This window comes from Macaca fascicularis, chromosome X, assembly GCF_037993035.2.
Source record: "Macaca fascicularis isolate 582-1 chromosome X, T2T-MFA8v1.1".
NCBI lineage: Eukaryota > Metazoa > Chordata > Mammalia > Primates > Cercopithecidae > Macaca > Macaca fascicularis.
Window position 1 is genome coordinate 12,440,721 of NC_088395.1, and position 15,106 is coordinate 12,455,826.

Below are 15,106 nucleotides of genomic sequence, written 5' to 3' on the forward strand. Positions count from 1 at the left end.
GAAAATTAACAAGGATATTGAGGACTTGAATTCAGCTCTGGACCAAGTGGACCTAATAGACATCTACAGAACTCTCAACCCCAAATCAACAGAATATACATTCTCAGCACCACATAGCACTTATTCTAAAATTGACCACATAATTGGAAGTAAAATACTCCTCAGCAAATGCAGAAGAACAGAAATCATTACAGTCTCTCAGACCACAGGGCAATCAAATTAGAACTCAGGATTAAGAAACTCACTCAAAACCACACAACTACGTGGAAACTGAACAACCTGCTCCTGAATGACTAATGGATAACCAACAAAATTAAGGCAGAAACAAGCTATTTAAAACCAGTGAGAACACAGACACAACTTACCAGAATCTCTGAGACACAGCTAAAGCAGTGTTTAGAGGGAAATTTATAGCACTAAATGCCCACAGGAGAAAGCAGGAAAGATCTAAAATTGACATCCTAACATCACGATTAAAAGAACTAGAGAAGCAAGAGCAAACAAATTCAAAAGCTAGCAGAAGACAAGAAATAGCTAAGAATTGCTTTCTAATTTCTTTGAAGAACCCTGAAGTACAGGAAGAATAAAGAATTCCGTGTGTGCATGTATATACCTACGAAGTGAGAGTTCAACACCGTTTCACTGCACCTTATTGCCTTTCTCTCTAAATAAAAATACTGCACATCCATCTTTCAAGAAGTTACTTTAGAATGCTATTTCACTGCTTATAAAATGCTTTCATATATAATCCTAAATTACCTCTTTGTGTGCCTTTTAAAAGCCTATCATTTCACCCTTCACAGATTGATTATTTACTTCCAGTTTTGAAGTTTTAAAATTGTACAGTTAACTTGTTTGGACTTAATGTTTCTAAAGCAAGATTCTCGAATTCTGACATGAAATATCTTCCTATATATCTTTGTTATTTGATTTTTATTTATTTTTATTTATTTATTTATTTTGAGACAGAGTCTCGCTCTGTCGCCCAGGCTGGAGTGCAGTGGCACAATCTCGGCTCACTGCAAGCTCCGCTTCCTGGGTTCACACCATTCTCCTGCCTCAGCCTCCTGAGTAGCTGGGACTACAGGCACCCGCCACCACGCCTGGCTAATTTTTTGTATTTTTAGTAGAGACAGGGTTTCACCGTGGTCTCAATCTCCTGACCTTGTGATCCGCCCACCGCAGCCTCCCTAAGTGCTGGGATTACAGGTGTGAGCCACCGCGCCTGGCCATGTTATTTGATTTTTATTTTGTTTGGTTTTCCCAATATCTGAGGAAATCTCAATTCCCATGATGACTGTTAAATTAGTATCAGTGTCTGGGTTCATCAAGAGATCTATTTAAGTTGGTCTAGAAAAAAAATATACACTAGCACATGCCAATATGATTATATATAATTTTTAATGGCATAAATATAAAATGAGAAAGGCATTTAAAGAAAGATGTCAAAGTATGCTGCTCTAAAAAACAGAGAACACCAGCCTTAGCTTCATTGTTTAGAGAGATTGTAATACTGGAAACTCTACCTCATTGGAAGCTGGGCTTCTTCCTCACATAGCTTTGCTTTCTGCATCAAATGACATCCAATGAAATCATAAAATGGTATATAATGCCAAAGCATGGTCTAAAACCATTGATGCTGGGTGTCCCAAACATGTTTCAAGGGACTCTCCATGAAAAAAGGATAATAGACCTTTGACCAAGAAATGAAGAGAGAGGAATTGAAGGCAAGTTTGACAAGAGTGGTTTAGGGTAGGATAGACTATATTCCCCTGCAGAGATCAGCACTGTGATTCAGGGATGAAAATGACATTTTTAACAAACTCAACCATTTAAAAAATATTGTCACAACAATTTGAAATTAATCTTCAAAAGCAGAAAATTTATGTGGAATTTAATATGAAATAATAATTATCTAAATGTAGTTATAACTGGATTCTTAATGGTCTCTAGCTGTTTTTAGGCCATCCCAGAAAGAAGTTAATTTGATGGCTTAAAACTGTCGTCTTCTATTCCTGATTCTAATCATTCTGTCGAGGCTATTTTTAAATGGTGTAGGTCATTGTTTTGTTTTGTTTTTTCCTCCTAGGATCTTTGGGTTAGGAATTTTAAGGGATCCGAAACATTATAGAGTTAATTTTTCTTGTTTGGCAGGTTATAATTACATAATTATAGACAAGAAAAAAAGAGAAGAAAAGCATGTCCCTAGTCCTGGTGATACATAACATATTGGAATATTTTATTTCAATTCAGACAACTTCATTTATTCATTAAATAGTAAAATTGAAGTCAATCTAGATTATGTTTCAAGTAATTTACAAAGCATTACTATAGCTGTAAAGAGTTTAAATATAATCAACACACTTTGAAAAATAGTTTCCATTTTCAAATTAATAAAGTATACTGAGCAGTCCTTCTTCCAGAATTTCTTGAAAGAAATTCTGCATAAGGTTAAGTCATGAATGGAAACTACTTTTTTTTTTTTTTTTTTTTTTTTTGAGCTGGAGTTTCACTCTTATCTCCAGGACTGGAATGCAATGGTGCGATCTCGGCTCACTGCAACCTCCACCTCCTGGGTTCAAGCAATTCTCTTGCTTCAGCCTCCAGAGTAGTGTGATTACAAGCATGCACCACCACACCCAGCTAATTTTTGTATTATTAGTAGAGATGGGGTTTCACTATGTTGGCCAGGCTGGTCTCAAACTCCTGACCTCAGGTGATCCACCCGCCTCTGCCTCCCAAAGTGCTGGGATTACAGGCATGAATGACCACGCCCAGCCTGAAACTACTTTTAAGATACATAGGGATTACTAGGCTAGAAGTCTCTTTATTCATGTGGCAGGCAAAATATAAGATGGACCCCAGTGATCTCTGCCACTTGTATTCATAGATTTGTGTATTTCCCTCTCTTTTAGTTTGGGTGGGGCCTGTGACTTGCTTCTAACCAATAAAGTATGGTACAGGTGATGGGATGTCCCATCCATGATTATGTTACATGAGATTGTAGCTTTCATCATGCCAGCAGACTCCCTCCCTTGCTGGCTCTGATGAAGCAAGTTGCCACATCGGTGAGATGGGGAGATCCACATGGCAAGGAACTGAGAGTGGCCTCAAGCCAACTACCCACAAAGAACTGAGGCCCTTGGTCCAACAGCCTAAAGAGGATTTTCGTCATGCCAAAAACCACTGAAGTGAACTTGGAAGTGAATCCTTCCCAATCGAGCTCCCATATGGGACCCAGCCCTGGCCAAAACATTGCAGCCTCAAGAGAGAACATGAAAAAGATGACCAAGCTAAGCCATGCTCATATTTCTAACTCACATGAACTGTGAGATAATAAGTGAGTATTGTTTTAAGCAACTAACTTTGTGGGAATTTGTTATGCAACACTAGGTAACTGATAAAGCTAATGTCTATAGTCGGCAGAATAATGATCCCCTGAAAGATGTCCTCATCCTAATTTCCAGAGTCTGTGACTTTCTTTGCAGATGTAATTAAGTCAGAGATGAGTTGATTATCTTTGACTATCCAGCCGGACCCAATATAATCACTAGGTCCTTTTAAGTTAAAGAGGAAGTGAAACTCAGGGAGAGATTTGAAGATGCTACTGCTGGTTTTGAAGATGAAGGAAGCGACCATGAGCCAAGGAATACAGGCAGCCTCTAGAAGTTGAAAAGGCTCCAGAATGAGTGCAGCCCAGCTGACACCTTGATTTTAGCCCAGCAAAACTCATTAGAGACTTCTGACTTCCAGAAATATAAGATAGTGCATTTGCATCATGTTTAAGCCACTAAGTTTGTGGTAATTTGTTATAGCAGCAATTGGAAGCTAATACAGGGTCTATGCTTATTAGCATCAAGGATGACTAAAAAGAGTCCTTCTCCAGGGCCTTGCCTGCTCCTAACAGCTACTGCACTGAAGATGTGCATATCAGCTTCCCTTTCCAGAATTGAACAAATAAATTCAGTGCCACTGAGCATTGCTGTAGAGAAAATTAGCATTTGTCCCACAGCTTTATGGGCCTATTCATTCTCCCACCCAACCTACCACCTTACAGTTTTTTGTCTGACAATTATCCCTTATTCTCTTGTTTACTGTTTTATTGTTTGGTCTCACGATTCTAAGCCTCTCTGTCTTAGTCAAAGTGTGTTTGGACTCAAAGAATATGATCTAATCAAACCAGTTCATCATGCTAACTGACTTTAAACTATACTACAAGGCTAGAGTAATAAAAACAGCATGGTACTGGTACCAAAACAGATATATAGACCAATGGAACAGAACAGACGCCTCAGAAATAGCGCCACACATCTACAACCATCTGATCTTTAACAAACCTGACAAAAACAAGCAATGGGGAAAGGATTTCCTATTTAATAAATGGTGTTGGGAAAACTGGCTAGCCATATGCAGAAAGCTGAAACTGGATCCCTTCCTTATACCTTATACAAAAATTAACTCAAGATGGATTAAAGACCTAAAACCATAAAAACCCTAGAAGAAAACCTAGGTGATACCATTCAGGACATAGGCATGGGGAAAGACTTCGTGACTAAAACACCAAAAGCAATGGCAACAAAAGCCACATTTGATAAATGGGATCTGATTAAACTAAAGAGCTTCTGCATGGCCAAAGAAACTATCATCAGAATGAACAGGCAACCTACAGAATGGGAGAAAATTCTTGTATTCTCTCCATCTGACAAAGGGCTAATATCCAGAATATACAAGGAACTTAAACAGATTTACAAGAAAAAAACAAACAACCCCATCAAAAAGTGGGCAAAGGATATGAACAAACACTTCTCAAAAGAAAATATTTATGCAGCCAACAAACTTGAAAAAAGCTCCTCATCACTGGTCATTAGAGAAATGCAAATCAAAACCACAATGAGATACCATCTCACACCAGTTAGAATGGTGATCATTAAAAAGTCAGTAAACAACAAATGCTGGAGAGGATGTGGAGAAATAGGAATGCTTTTACACTGCTGGTGGGAGCATAAATTAGTTCAACCATTGTGGAAGACAGTGTGGTGATTCCTCAAGGATCAGAACTAGAAATACCATTTGACCCAGCAATCCCATTACTGGGTATATACTCAAAGGATTATAAATCATTCTACTATAAAGACACATAAACACGTATGTTTATTGTGGCACTGTTCACAATAGCAAAGACTTGGAACCAACCCAAATGCCCATCAGTGATAGACTGGACAAAGAAAATGTGGCAAATATACACTATGGAATACTATGCAGCCACAGAAAAGGATGAGTTCGTATCCTTTGCAGGGACATGGATGAAGCTGGAAACTATCATTCTCAGCAAATTAACACAAGAACAGAAAACCAAACACTGCATGTTATCATTCATAAGTGGGAATTGAAAAATGAGAACACATGGACACAGGGAGGGGAACATCACACACCGGGACCTGTTGGGTGGTGGGGCACTAGGGGAGGGAGAGCATTAGGAGAAATACCTAATATAGGTGATGGGTTGACGGGTGCAGCAAACCACCATGGCACATGTATACCTATTTAACAAACATGCATGTTCTGCACATGTTTCCCAGAACTTAAAGTATAATCCAAAAATAAATAAGTAAAGAGACACTGGGAATAAGTAGAGCACGCAGGTCTTGGAGGGTGCAATCATAAGGCAACTATGTTCTGTCCCCCATTGCCCACTTATAACAGCTCCCCAGGGCCAGTTCCTCCAAGCCCTCAACCAAATCTCAGGTGGTTCCCATAAACCTATTGAACAGGTTCAAAAAGTGATCCAGTCACTTGTACACTTGTAATCACAATTTGTAATCTGTAATTGCAACATTTGATTGTCATGTAATAGTCAAAACTTCCAACTCCACAAAATTCCTCCCCTGTGCCTAGTTCAGGCCTAGGAAGCCTGCAGTGGGTTAAGGGGCACTGTCAATGTTTTCTCTACTGCCCCAGCATTCAGCTCCTTCCAGATTGAAATGAGGCCAAGATGGTGAGGTAAAAGGCAAGAAAGTTCTCACTTGATTGGCACCAGTGTAATCCAGCATTACTTTCTTCTATCCATGGAAGGTGATGTTGGTGGACTCTTTCCTTGTGGTTGCTTTCATGGATTCCTGGAAGATTTCTTTGTTGAGTTACTCCAATTGTAGCCCCCTTGTGTCAGGCAGAAACCAACGGCTGACTATGCTCAATGCTCCTTGCATTCTGTATATTTCTGCGAAGGCCCTCTCATCCCTCAAAGTAGCTCAGTTGATCAGGAGGTCCCAGGCCAATGTTTCTACTGCATCTTCCAAGAGTCCCATACCTTGGGCCTGCCTCAGTGTAAGGGTGGTAACTGCACAAATGTAGCCTCTGCTCTTTGAGCATGTGCTGCTTCTGACAGCCTCTTCCTGTTGCCTTCTTTTCAGTTTGTAATGAAGACATGAGTCAAATCCCAAGATGAGTAAGGGGTAAGGGTTACAAACTCTGGTTTTCAACACCTTTGAAAATCTTGCAGCACCCTTCTTTGGCATGTGGGAATGATTGGCATGTATTGGCATGGGGCCTCAGCGGAATCTGTCTCAGTTCATCTTAGCATCCTGTAACATATGAACACATATGGCTTCTGTCTTTTTTTCCACCTCGGTTTGGATTAGGAGTCCTAAGGGATCTGTAGTGCTATGGAGTTAATTCTTCTTGTCTGGCAGATGATGATTATGTACTTAAGATGAGAGAAAACAAAAGTAAAAGCTCTTTCTCAGAATGATCGTTATCCTACTGAGATCATTTATGTGAATGATTTTATTTCTAGCAAAATGGTGAACAACCAGCCCTCAGAAATGGTGGAAACCAGGACTGTTCAGGGGATTACTGGCATCTGTAATCTTTACTCTGGTGCTCAGTCATAAATGTGACTTGGCTCCCAACTCTCTTAGTCTCTGTGTCTCTTAGTTCTGATTCTGGAGATAGGAAATCTGATTGGCTCATTCCAACATTCAGGTCCAATGAGCTGGGTGCAGAGAATGAGTTCCCAGGACCCATTGCTTGCTCCTGAGGACTCTGGGAGCAGACTCAGACAGGACAAGCCAGGCAGGGCAGGTTGTTCCACTAACGTGGCTGCCACACTCACACATTCTTTGGTCAATGGGGTTATAGAGCATTTCTTATCTGATAAACGTTTCTTGTTGCCTGTGAATGAGGAAAATTTGAACAAAAACTAAGAAACAGTGCTTTGCTTCTGTTTGTGTTGCTTTCCACATATTTGTCTCATATCTATTATCCTGGAAATGGACACCCAGTTTGCCTCTGACTCTTCACCCCCATGCATTCTGCTGCAAGGAACATCCTCATCCATCTCCCCTTAAAGACTAGCAGCAGAATTTTTGGGGGGATATAAAACCAGAGTGGACTGGCTGGGTCACGGTGTTTGTGACACTAGAGTTGACCTATTGAAGCTAGATTGCCTCCGCAAACTGCTACACGTGTATATATTCCCACCAGCAATGCAGATCCTTCATCTTATCCACTGAATTCTCATTTGATTGCGCTGTTGCTCTGTCTACTGCAATCATTGGGCTCCCTGCCAGCCTTGGTGATTGGGAACTTGTGGAAGCAGACAGGCCACCATCAGCACTGTGCTACCTTCCTGCCCCCACCAGCATCATCATCCTAAGTGTTCTGAGTCTTCCTGGAGTTTTAGTTCTATTACTCCTTTCCCTGCCCTCTGGATTCCTCTCTTCCCCTACCCCACTCCCTACTACGTGGTCCAGCCCAGTCAGAGTGAGTGGGCCGAGCCACAAATCAGTTAGTGCTAGAAGTGCGATTTGCAGTGACTTCTTCCAGGGAACAACCTTGCAAAAGATGTCCTTCCCCTTACTCATGTGGGCAATAAATCAGAAAAGCAGGTAATTAATTACAACCTAAAGTAGAAAAAGTCAGCTCTTCTTCAACAAAATGGCAACTGACCTTTCTCCTAGTCGTGATTTAAAAAGGAACAAAGAAGGGAAGAAAGAAAAACTATTATAATCCATAACATGAATTTTCCTCAAGGGTTTGAGTTACTTGGAGGGAATTAGATAAACCATTATATTACATTGTTCTGCTTTTAGCCATGAAGTGCAGCCTATTGTGAGTAATATTTCCCAACCGGTGCCTGTCTGAAATATTTATCAGCCCAGGGTCCTAGCATTGTGACCAGGGACTTACTAAGCCACACAGTATGGGAACCGATGTTTGCTGGGATGCTATTTTTTTCATAAGATACTAACAATAACATTTCTCTTTTAGGATGCTGATACTGAGAGGTAATGATGCTCCATGAATTGATAGAATTTTTAAAAATCTCTTCCCCTGGCAGAAAACTACAGAGAAATTTTTAAGCAGCAAAGAAAAAATAGGCTAAAGGAAAATCAGAAGGGGAGAATCAATTCTGAGAGCAGCAAAAAATATAGAGAGTTAGTTGATGCTTCTAAAACTGTTCTTCCCTTCCTGGGTTTTATTTTAAGGTCCTGCTGTTTGGCAGCACAGATAATATTGCCCAATGTAAACTTGCTAGGAAGCTTTCAATTGGGCAGTTTGTTAAACTCAGGAAACACTTCATTTTGGCTTTTTGTGTGGTCTGAAAGCCTACATCTGAGCTATTTGATTTACTCTACCCTGGGAGTCCAGGGAACATTCACTAATGTTTTGAAAGAAAACTCTTACTGGTTAGAGTCCGGGCTCAGTGCATATCATAAATATGTTTGTTTTTCTCTCTTACAGAAGCTGCAAAGAATCGATACTCCTCACTGTCATTCAGCCTTACCCTGTAAGTGTTCTGTGAACAAAAGTGCCACTTAATGTTCTCAGGCTTCTTGTTTCTTCTGCCCACTCCAGTAAAACCATGATGATGAATAACAGCAGAGAAAAATAACATGCACTCACAATATGGGTTCAAAAATCTTGACTATTTTTGTACTTTATACTCCATGTTAGCAAAGTCATTCATTGAAGAGGAAAGGGAGTAATATATTTTCTAAAGTTCTTGAAAGACAACCAGCTGTTCCAGTCCTATGCAATGGTCACATTTGTAAATGACACTAAACTCAAGACCTTCTTATGGTTTCCAGCTTAAGAAACACAAATCTCATGAGACTATCTAATTGTAGGAGGTCAATGCACAATTGTTATTCTTATCCCCAGCTAAATAATTCTGTAGAGAACTGGATATTTTAGCAAAGCTTGCTTTAAGAGTAGATATTATATGATATATGCTGTCAGAATTTGGTTTCAGCCATCATGGTTTGGAGGGTGGAAAGTGATTTACAAACTGGACAGTTCTTGTGATTAAAAAAAAAAAAAACAAAAAAAAACTTTATCATGGTATAATCTGCGTACCATAAAATTCATCCATTTTCAGTGTACAGTTCTATGGTCTTCATAAAATCTACTGAGGTATGCAACGATCACCCCATCCAGTTTGAGAACATTTCCATCCCCCCAATAAGATCCCTGTTCCCATTTACAATTAATCCCTGTTCCCACACTCAGTCCTAGGCAACCACTAATTTCCTTTCTATTTGTATAGACTTGCCACTGCTTGCAAATTTCATACGTTGTCAGCTGAACTAAAACTTACCAAGGCAAATTCCTTCAGATTTTTCCCAAAATGGTTCCTGTCAGTCTGACCTTCATATGGAGTGGCAGTGATTCCAGCCTGCTTAAGCTCCTGTTTTCTTCCCCATAGAGTTGGAGCATTTAATTTCTACATCAATTAAAGGGCTCTAGTATTTGCTGATCTCCATCTTCTGACCAAACTCTTCATTTCCCCTGTCCCAAAAATTTTCCCCTAAGCTCTGTGGGCTAGGCATTTTAGACAGGAAATAATAAGGATCAAAATTCTGATAAGACCACAAATAGAACTAACCAAAACAACAAATTATGCCATCTAGGATGTAACTATGCATATTTATATTAAAAGCTCAGTTTAATATTGACTGCTACTGTTAACTCCATCTCTTTGACAGAACTTACACACATACACACATATTGGGATTTGAAAACTAAGGAGGCCCCAGGATGTTAGAGAACTATGACTTGAGATCTAGCTTCTAGCTCCCAGCAGTATAACAAAAGAGTCAGCAGTGACTACCTTAACTGCTCAGAACCTTGGTCTCCTCATCTGTCTGATTCTGAGATTCCTTCCATATGCTTCTATATAAAGTACAGCTGGGCTGTTTTTAGATTGCTTTGGTTAACCAAATTGTCGTTTTCACTTACTTCAAATCTATCCACACTTCTTGATTTGTTTGCAGTGGACAAATTCAATTTGGGTAAAGTCAATGTAAATGTCTATAATAAGCATTAAACAACTATAAATTGAGATTGAACAAGTATAAATTGAGATTGAACCACTTTAAATTCCTGATGGAACTTCACATTTGCACTGTCGTTCCCAAATTCTCTTTCTATATTTTATAATCTACTAGAAATGCAAGATCAGGCAGGACCTTTGTTTTTTGTTTTTTGTTTGTTTGTTTTGCAATGTGGGATACTGTTTTACCTCATGCAGTAAACTTAGAAAAAGAAAGAAGAGTTTTACATGTAAGTTTATGGTTGTGTCTTGTGGCTTTACTTGCTGTTTGCCATTGGAGTCCATGTGACTTGTTATTCATTTGAATGTTGATTACTAGCAGTGAATCATGGCACTTCCTTTTAAAAGATAATCTGGAATTTTCTAGGAGTTCCAGTGGCTCTTGCCATTGTGCTACATTGAAAGGCAACATTTAGCCACAATATTTAGGAGGAAGCGTGTCGTATTCTTATAGCCAACAGCTGTACCTCTGCTCCAGAGTTACTTTCCCCTTGCCCAATCACTGCAGACAAATTCTCATCTTTGACTTTCCTTTGACCACTCTCCTTCGAAAAATGACTCCAGTCCCACCACCTCCTCGGCCTTGCTAAATAAATCCTTCTCAGCTTTCAAGTCTCAGGCCAAATTCTAAACACTACCTCAAGGTTTTTCAACCTTGGTATTGTTGACATTTGAACTGGAGAGTTCTCTGTTATGGGGACCTATCCTGTGCATCGTAGGATGTTTAGCAGCATCCCTGGCCTGTACCTAGTAGATGCCAGTAGCACCCTCTCCCCAAGTTGTGGCAAACCAAAATGTCTCCAAACATTACCAAATGTCCCTTGGGAGCAAAATTACTCCCAGCTGAGAACCACTGTCCCACCTAAAGTCTTCCCTTAACTGTTCAAATCCCAAGTGGCTCTTCTCTCCTCCGAGTTGTAGAAGTTGAAATAAAAGAATTAAAACCACAAAGTTTCTTAAATAGATATCAGACATGGATTGGACAGCAGATGGGAAAAGACAAGACTGCAATCTTTTATTTGCAAAAAAAAAAAAAAAAACTTATTGAGTTTCACATATTTGTTAAACATCTTCTCAGCAATCAGGATTGACAAACAGAAACAGATGAGCCAGCAGACCAAAAGAAAGTCCGTAAGTTCTACTTTTATTACAGACAATAAAAATTAGCATTTTAATTTCTTTTGCAACTTGCTGGACAGCATTTTTTATGTTGTATTTCTTCTGCATAAGGTCCAGTAAAGATAGACAGCTAATGTTTATACCTTCCAGTCATATTCCACATGTGCCCAAGGTACCCCAACATGACCCAACCACAGAAATTGATCTCCAATGAGACCCAGGTCAAGGAGGAATGGGGTGAGAGTTTTAGGATCCCTGAAATTCTTTGATAAGAAGTAATTCTTAATAGGTTGCTGCATTTTTTTAAAAAGTATTATGGTAGGCTTTCCCCGCCACCATGATTTTTACTGTTTTTCTTGGGGAAAAAAAGTACTAAGTGGAAGTACAGAAAGAAATATAGATGCAGAAAAACGTGTTGGCAAACTTTTCCCGCAGAGACAACCAGTGTAAATATTTCGACCTATTTCCTTCCAGTCTTTTTTTCTATGCTTTAGTTGAGATCATATTGTACATGTAATTTTATTATGCCTCTTTTACTAAATATATCATAAACATTTCCTATGTCATCAAAAACTCTTCATAAGCATCATTTAAATGGCTGCAAAACATTACGCTGAACCAAGATTTCCTTAACCAACCCACATCATTGGGCCTTTTGCATCGTCTTTAATGTTTTGCTATTATAAATAATTCTGAAAAGAAAGTCTTTGTGTATAAGTCTTAATCTGTAGTTAGTATTTCCCCAGGATGGAATTTTAGAAGGGGAATGTCTGGGTTACTCATGGGTTTTGTTTGTTTGGCTCTGATACGCCATCTTCTTTCCTTGTACTGTTATCCTTTTTTATTATAGATCTTTCACTGGCCAGCTCCTTCCTTTTTTCCTTTGACTCTGCTTTCTACAGTTTCCAAGTCTAGAATTCCAAAGCCAATCTTACCTGAGACAGAGAGTATTTAGAGTTTCTATGGCTGGACACGGTGGCTCACGCCTGTAATCCCAGCACTTTGGGAGGCCGAGGCGGGCAGATCACCTGAGGTCAGGAGTTCGAGACCAGCCTGATCAACATGGAGAAACCCTGTCTCTAATAAAAATACAAAATTAGCCGGGCGTGGTGGTGCATGTCTGTAATCTTAGCTACTCGGGAGGCTGAGGCAGGAGAATCACTTGAACCTGGGAGGCAGAGGTTGTGGTGAGCCAAGATTGCACCATTGTACTCCAGCCTGGGCAACAAGAGCGAAACTCTGCTCAAAAAACAAAAAAGAGTTTCTACAACTTCCCCTCATGCAACCCCAACTCAATGGGACTTGAGCTAAGTCATTCTCTCAGTTCTGGTGTACCGTGAGCTGGCATAATTCACATTGCTTTAGGTTTCCAAAGAGCTGAGGGACCTGCTTTCCTGCCTCCAACTTCCTAACTACATTTTATTGTGTTCCACACAGCTGAGAGAGGCTACACACCTCCTCATGGAAACCCCAGTGTAGCACATTCTATCAGAGCCCAGACCATATGTCATGCTGAGCATGCCAGCCTAATTTCCAATGGAGAACACCTGTGAGTCTTTGCCTGCAGGCTCTTCCTGGGCCTAGGAGCATGCTCATGGAGCAGGCCACAAGTGCTGAGGAATTATCACTCCCAGAAAGGCTGTTTTTTGTGTTCTCTTACATGGTGGTCAGTCAGGTGTAGCCACAAGAGGGGACACAGGAGAGGTGCAGGAAAAAGAAGTTTTTTTATACTCACAGGTCCTAGAGAAACTGCATGCCAAGAGGAGGGGTCACATGAGAGGGAGCACTAAGGGAGCCAACTCAACCAACCAGGTGGGGTAGAGCCTGTGGGCAAGTGCCTTTATCAGGGGGTCAGGGTGGAACACACAAGAAAAGTGCAAGGGAATTTCTTTGATCTGTTTAAATGTTACTAAGTCACAGTCAGGGGAGGGTGGGAAAGGGTACTTGTGGCAGGAGCCAACTTTATCACACTGGTGCACCTGGTTGCCTGGGCAGGGTGCTCACAACCTGTTTGTGGGGATGTTGAGGCAGCAGGAAAATATGAATTTTGAAAACTTACAATACAAGGAGACGCTCCATCAATGATTGACAGGAACTGGTGGATAAATACCCCAGCTCCCTCTCTCCTCAGACAGTATAACACTGAGGCATGTGGTCTGCCTTGTTTCCCAGGGGTTCCCAGCAGGAGTAAGCTCCAGTTGCCTATAGTGGTGCCTTAGTAACAGCAAATGCTTTACTGGTTTATTCTCCCTTCCTGCCTGCCTTTCCCACTCACCTACCTGGGATTCCTGTGAGCACCTCCCAAATCAGCTACCTGCTTGTGAATCCTTGTCTTAGGTCTGCATTTTGGAGACTCCAAACTAAGCCAACCAGTAATGTAGGCTAGTCCTCACCAAATGTTCTCTCAATACCTGATATATAAGTAGTACTGTAGAGCTCTAAGAATTGCAAGTTCAAGACCTTGCCCTTCAATTTCAGAAATTAATCTTATTTGTGTAATTTTTTCAAACTATGTTCTAGTAACTTCTAAGAGCATTCAAAAGCATCAGAAGCATTCCACACACTATTGTGGCCATCTTAGCAACAGCAAATTTGGAAAAAGTACAGGGGTTGATTAGGGGCCTGATAATCTTAAAATTAATTAACAGTAGGAGAATCTGATTATTCAAAATGGTAATTACTTGTTATTTCCACCACAGGATATGAAGTGCTTGTGATCAACACCTACAGGTTGCTCAGAATTAATTCAGCAGGCTTTCAAGTGGTATACATTGTATATTTTTTGAGAAACAAAGATAAATCTGTGTTAAAACTATAGTCATGACTGGTTTACATTACCCAATATACCACAAGTAACTCTAGCCAGTGGAATAAGCCAGTACTTCGTTGATTCTCATTAAGTAGCCTTCAGACTTGGAGAGCCTATGTAGTTGTTATCAAAAAGTAATTTTCAAAACGTTTGTCAATTTTATGAAATAGTCACAAACCCAGAACAAAAATAGTACTTGTTATGAATTCTTAGTTAGAAGTTTATCCCGAGTCTGTTGACTTCAAATTGTGTATAAAATAATATTTACTTAACAACCGTGGCTATTTAGTTTCCTTTCTGGTCTTCCTAAGTTAGCATGTTTCTCTTTATGGCATGGTAAATAAATACAGGAATGAAGTTACATAAGATGGGCATGCTACATATAGTTAGAGAGAGGGATAGTACATAAGGTTATTTGCCCCTAAAGTAAATAGCCCCATATTTATTGGCCTCAGCATGGCTAGTAAATATGGGGCTATTTACTTTAGGGGCAAATAACCTTAGGTATTTTCATGATCCCTGGGAACACCATGGCACTCTAAGGTTATATCAAATGATATGCATCCGAAAACTCTATACTTTTTATTGAATCAAGGAATTGGGTAGAACACTTTAGAAAAATATGGCAAAATATAACATTTAAAAATTGAGATGCACAGAGGAATAAACCTCGGTATCTGGTACACTGAACACATGTGAAATAGTTCGCTCCCAAACAATGCTGGAGAAGTGGGGTGCAACTGCATTAAAACATCTCATCTAATTAGTAGTGTCTGTTCTGGGTAGCTTTATTACAGCTGCTTCACTTGTGCTCAACTCATTGTGCCAATGTAAATACCACCTGC

At 40.0% G+C, this 15,106-nt stretch overlaps 1 protein-coding gene across 9 annotated transcripts in view; it reads left to right on the top strand.

Moving 5' to 3' along the window:
• The window catches only part of FRMPD4 (FERM and PDZ domain containing 4), an 864,755-nt gene that overhangs the window by 806,392 nt on the left and 43,257 nt on the right, over positions 1-15,106 (top strand). For all 9 annotated transcript variants that reach the window (XM_065538545.2, XM_045383463.3, XM_045383461.3 and 6 more), the window contains one exon: positions 8,743-8,788. In XM_065538545.2, the coding sequence (XP_065394617.1) occupies positions 8,743-8,788 (46 nt within the window). The remainder of the gene's footprint in view (positions 1-8,742; positions 8,789-15,106) is intronic.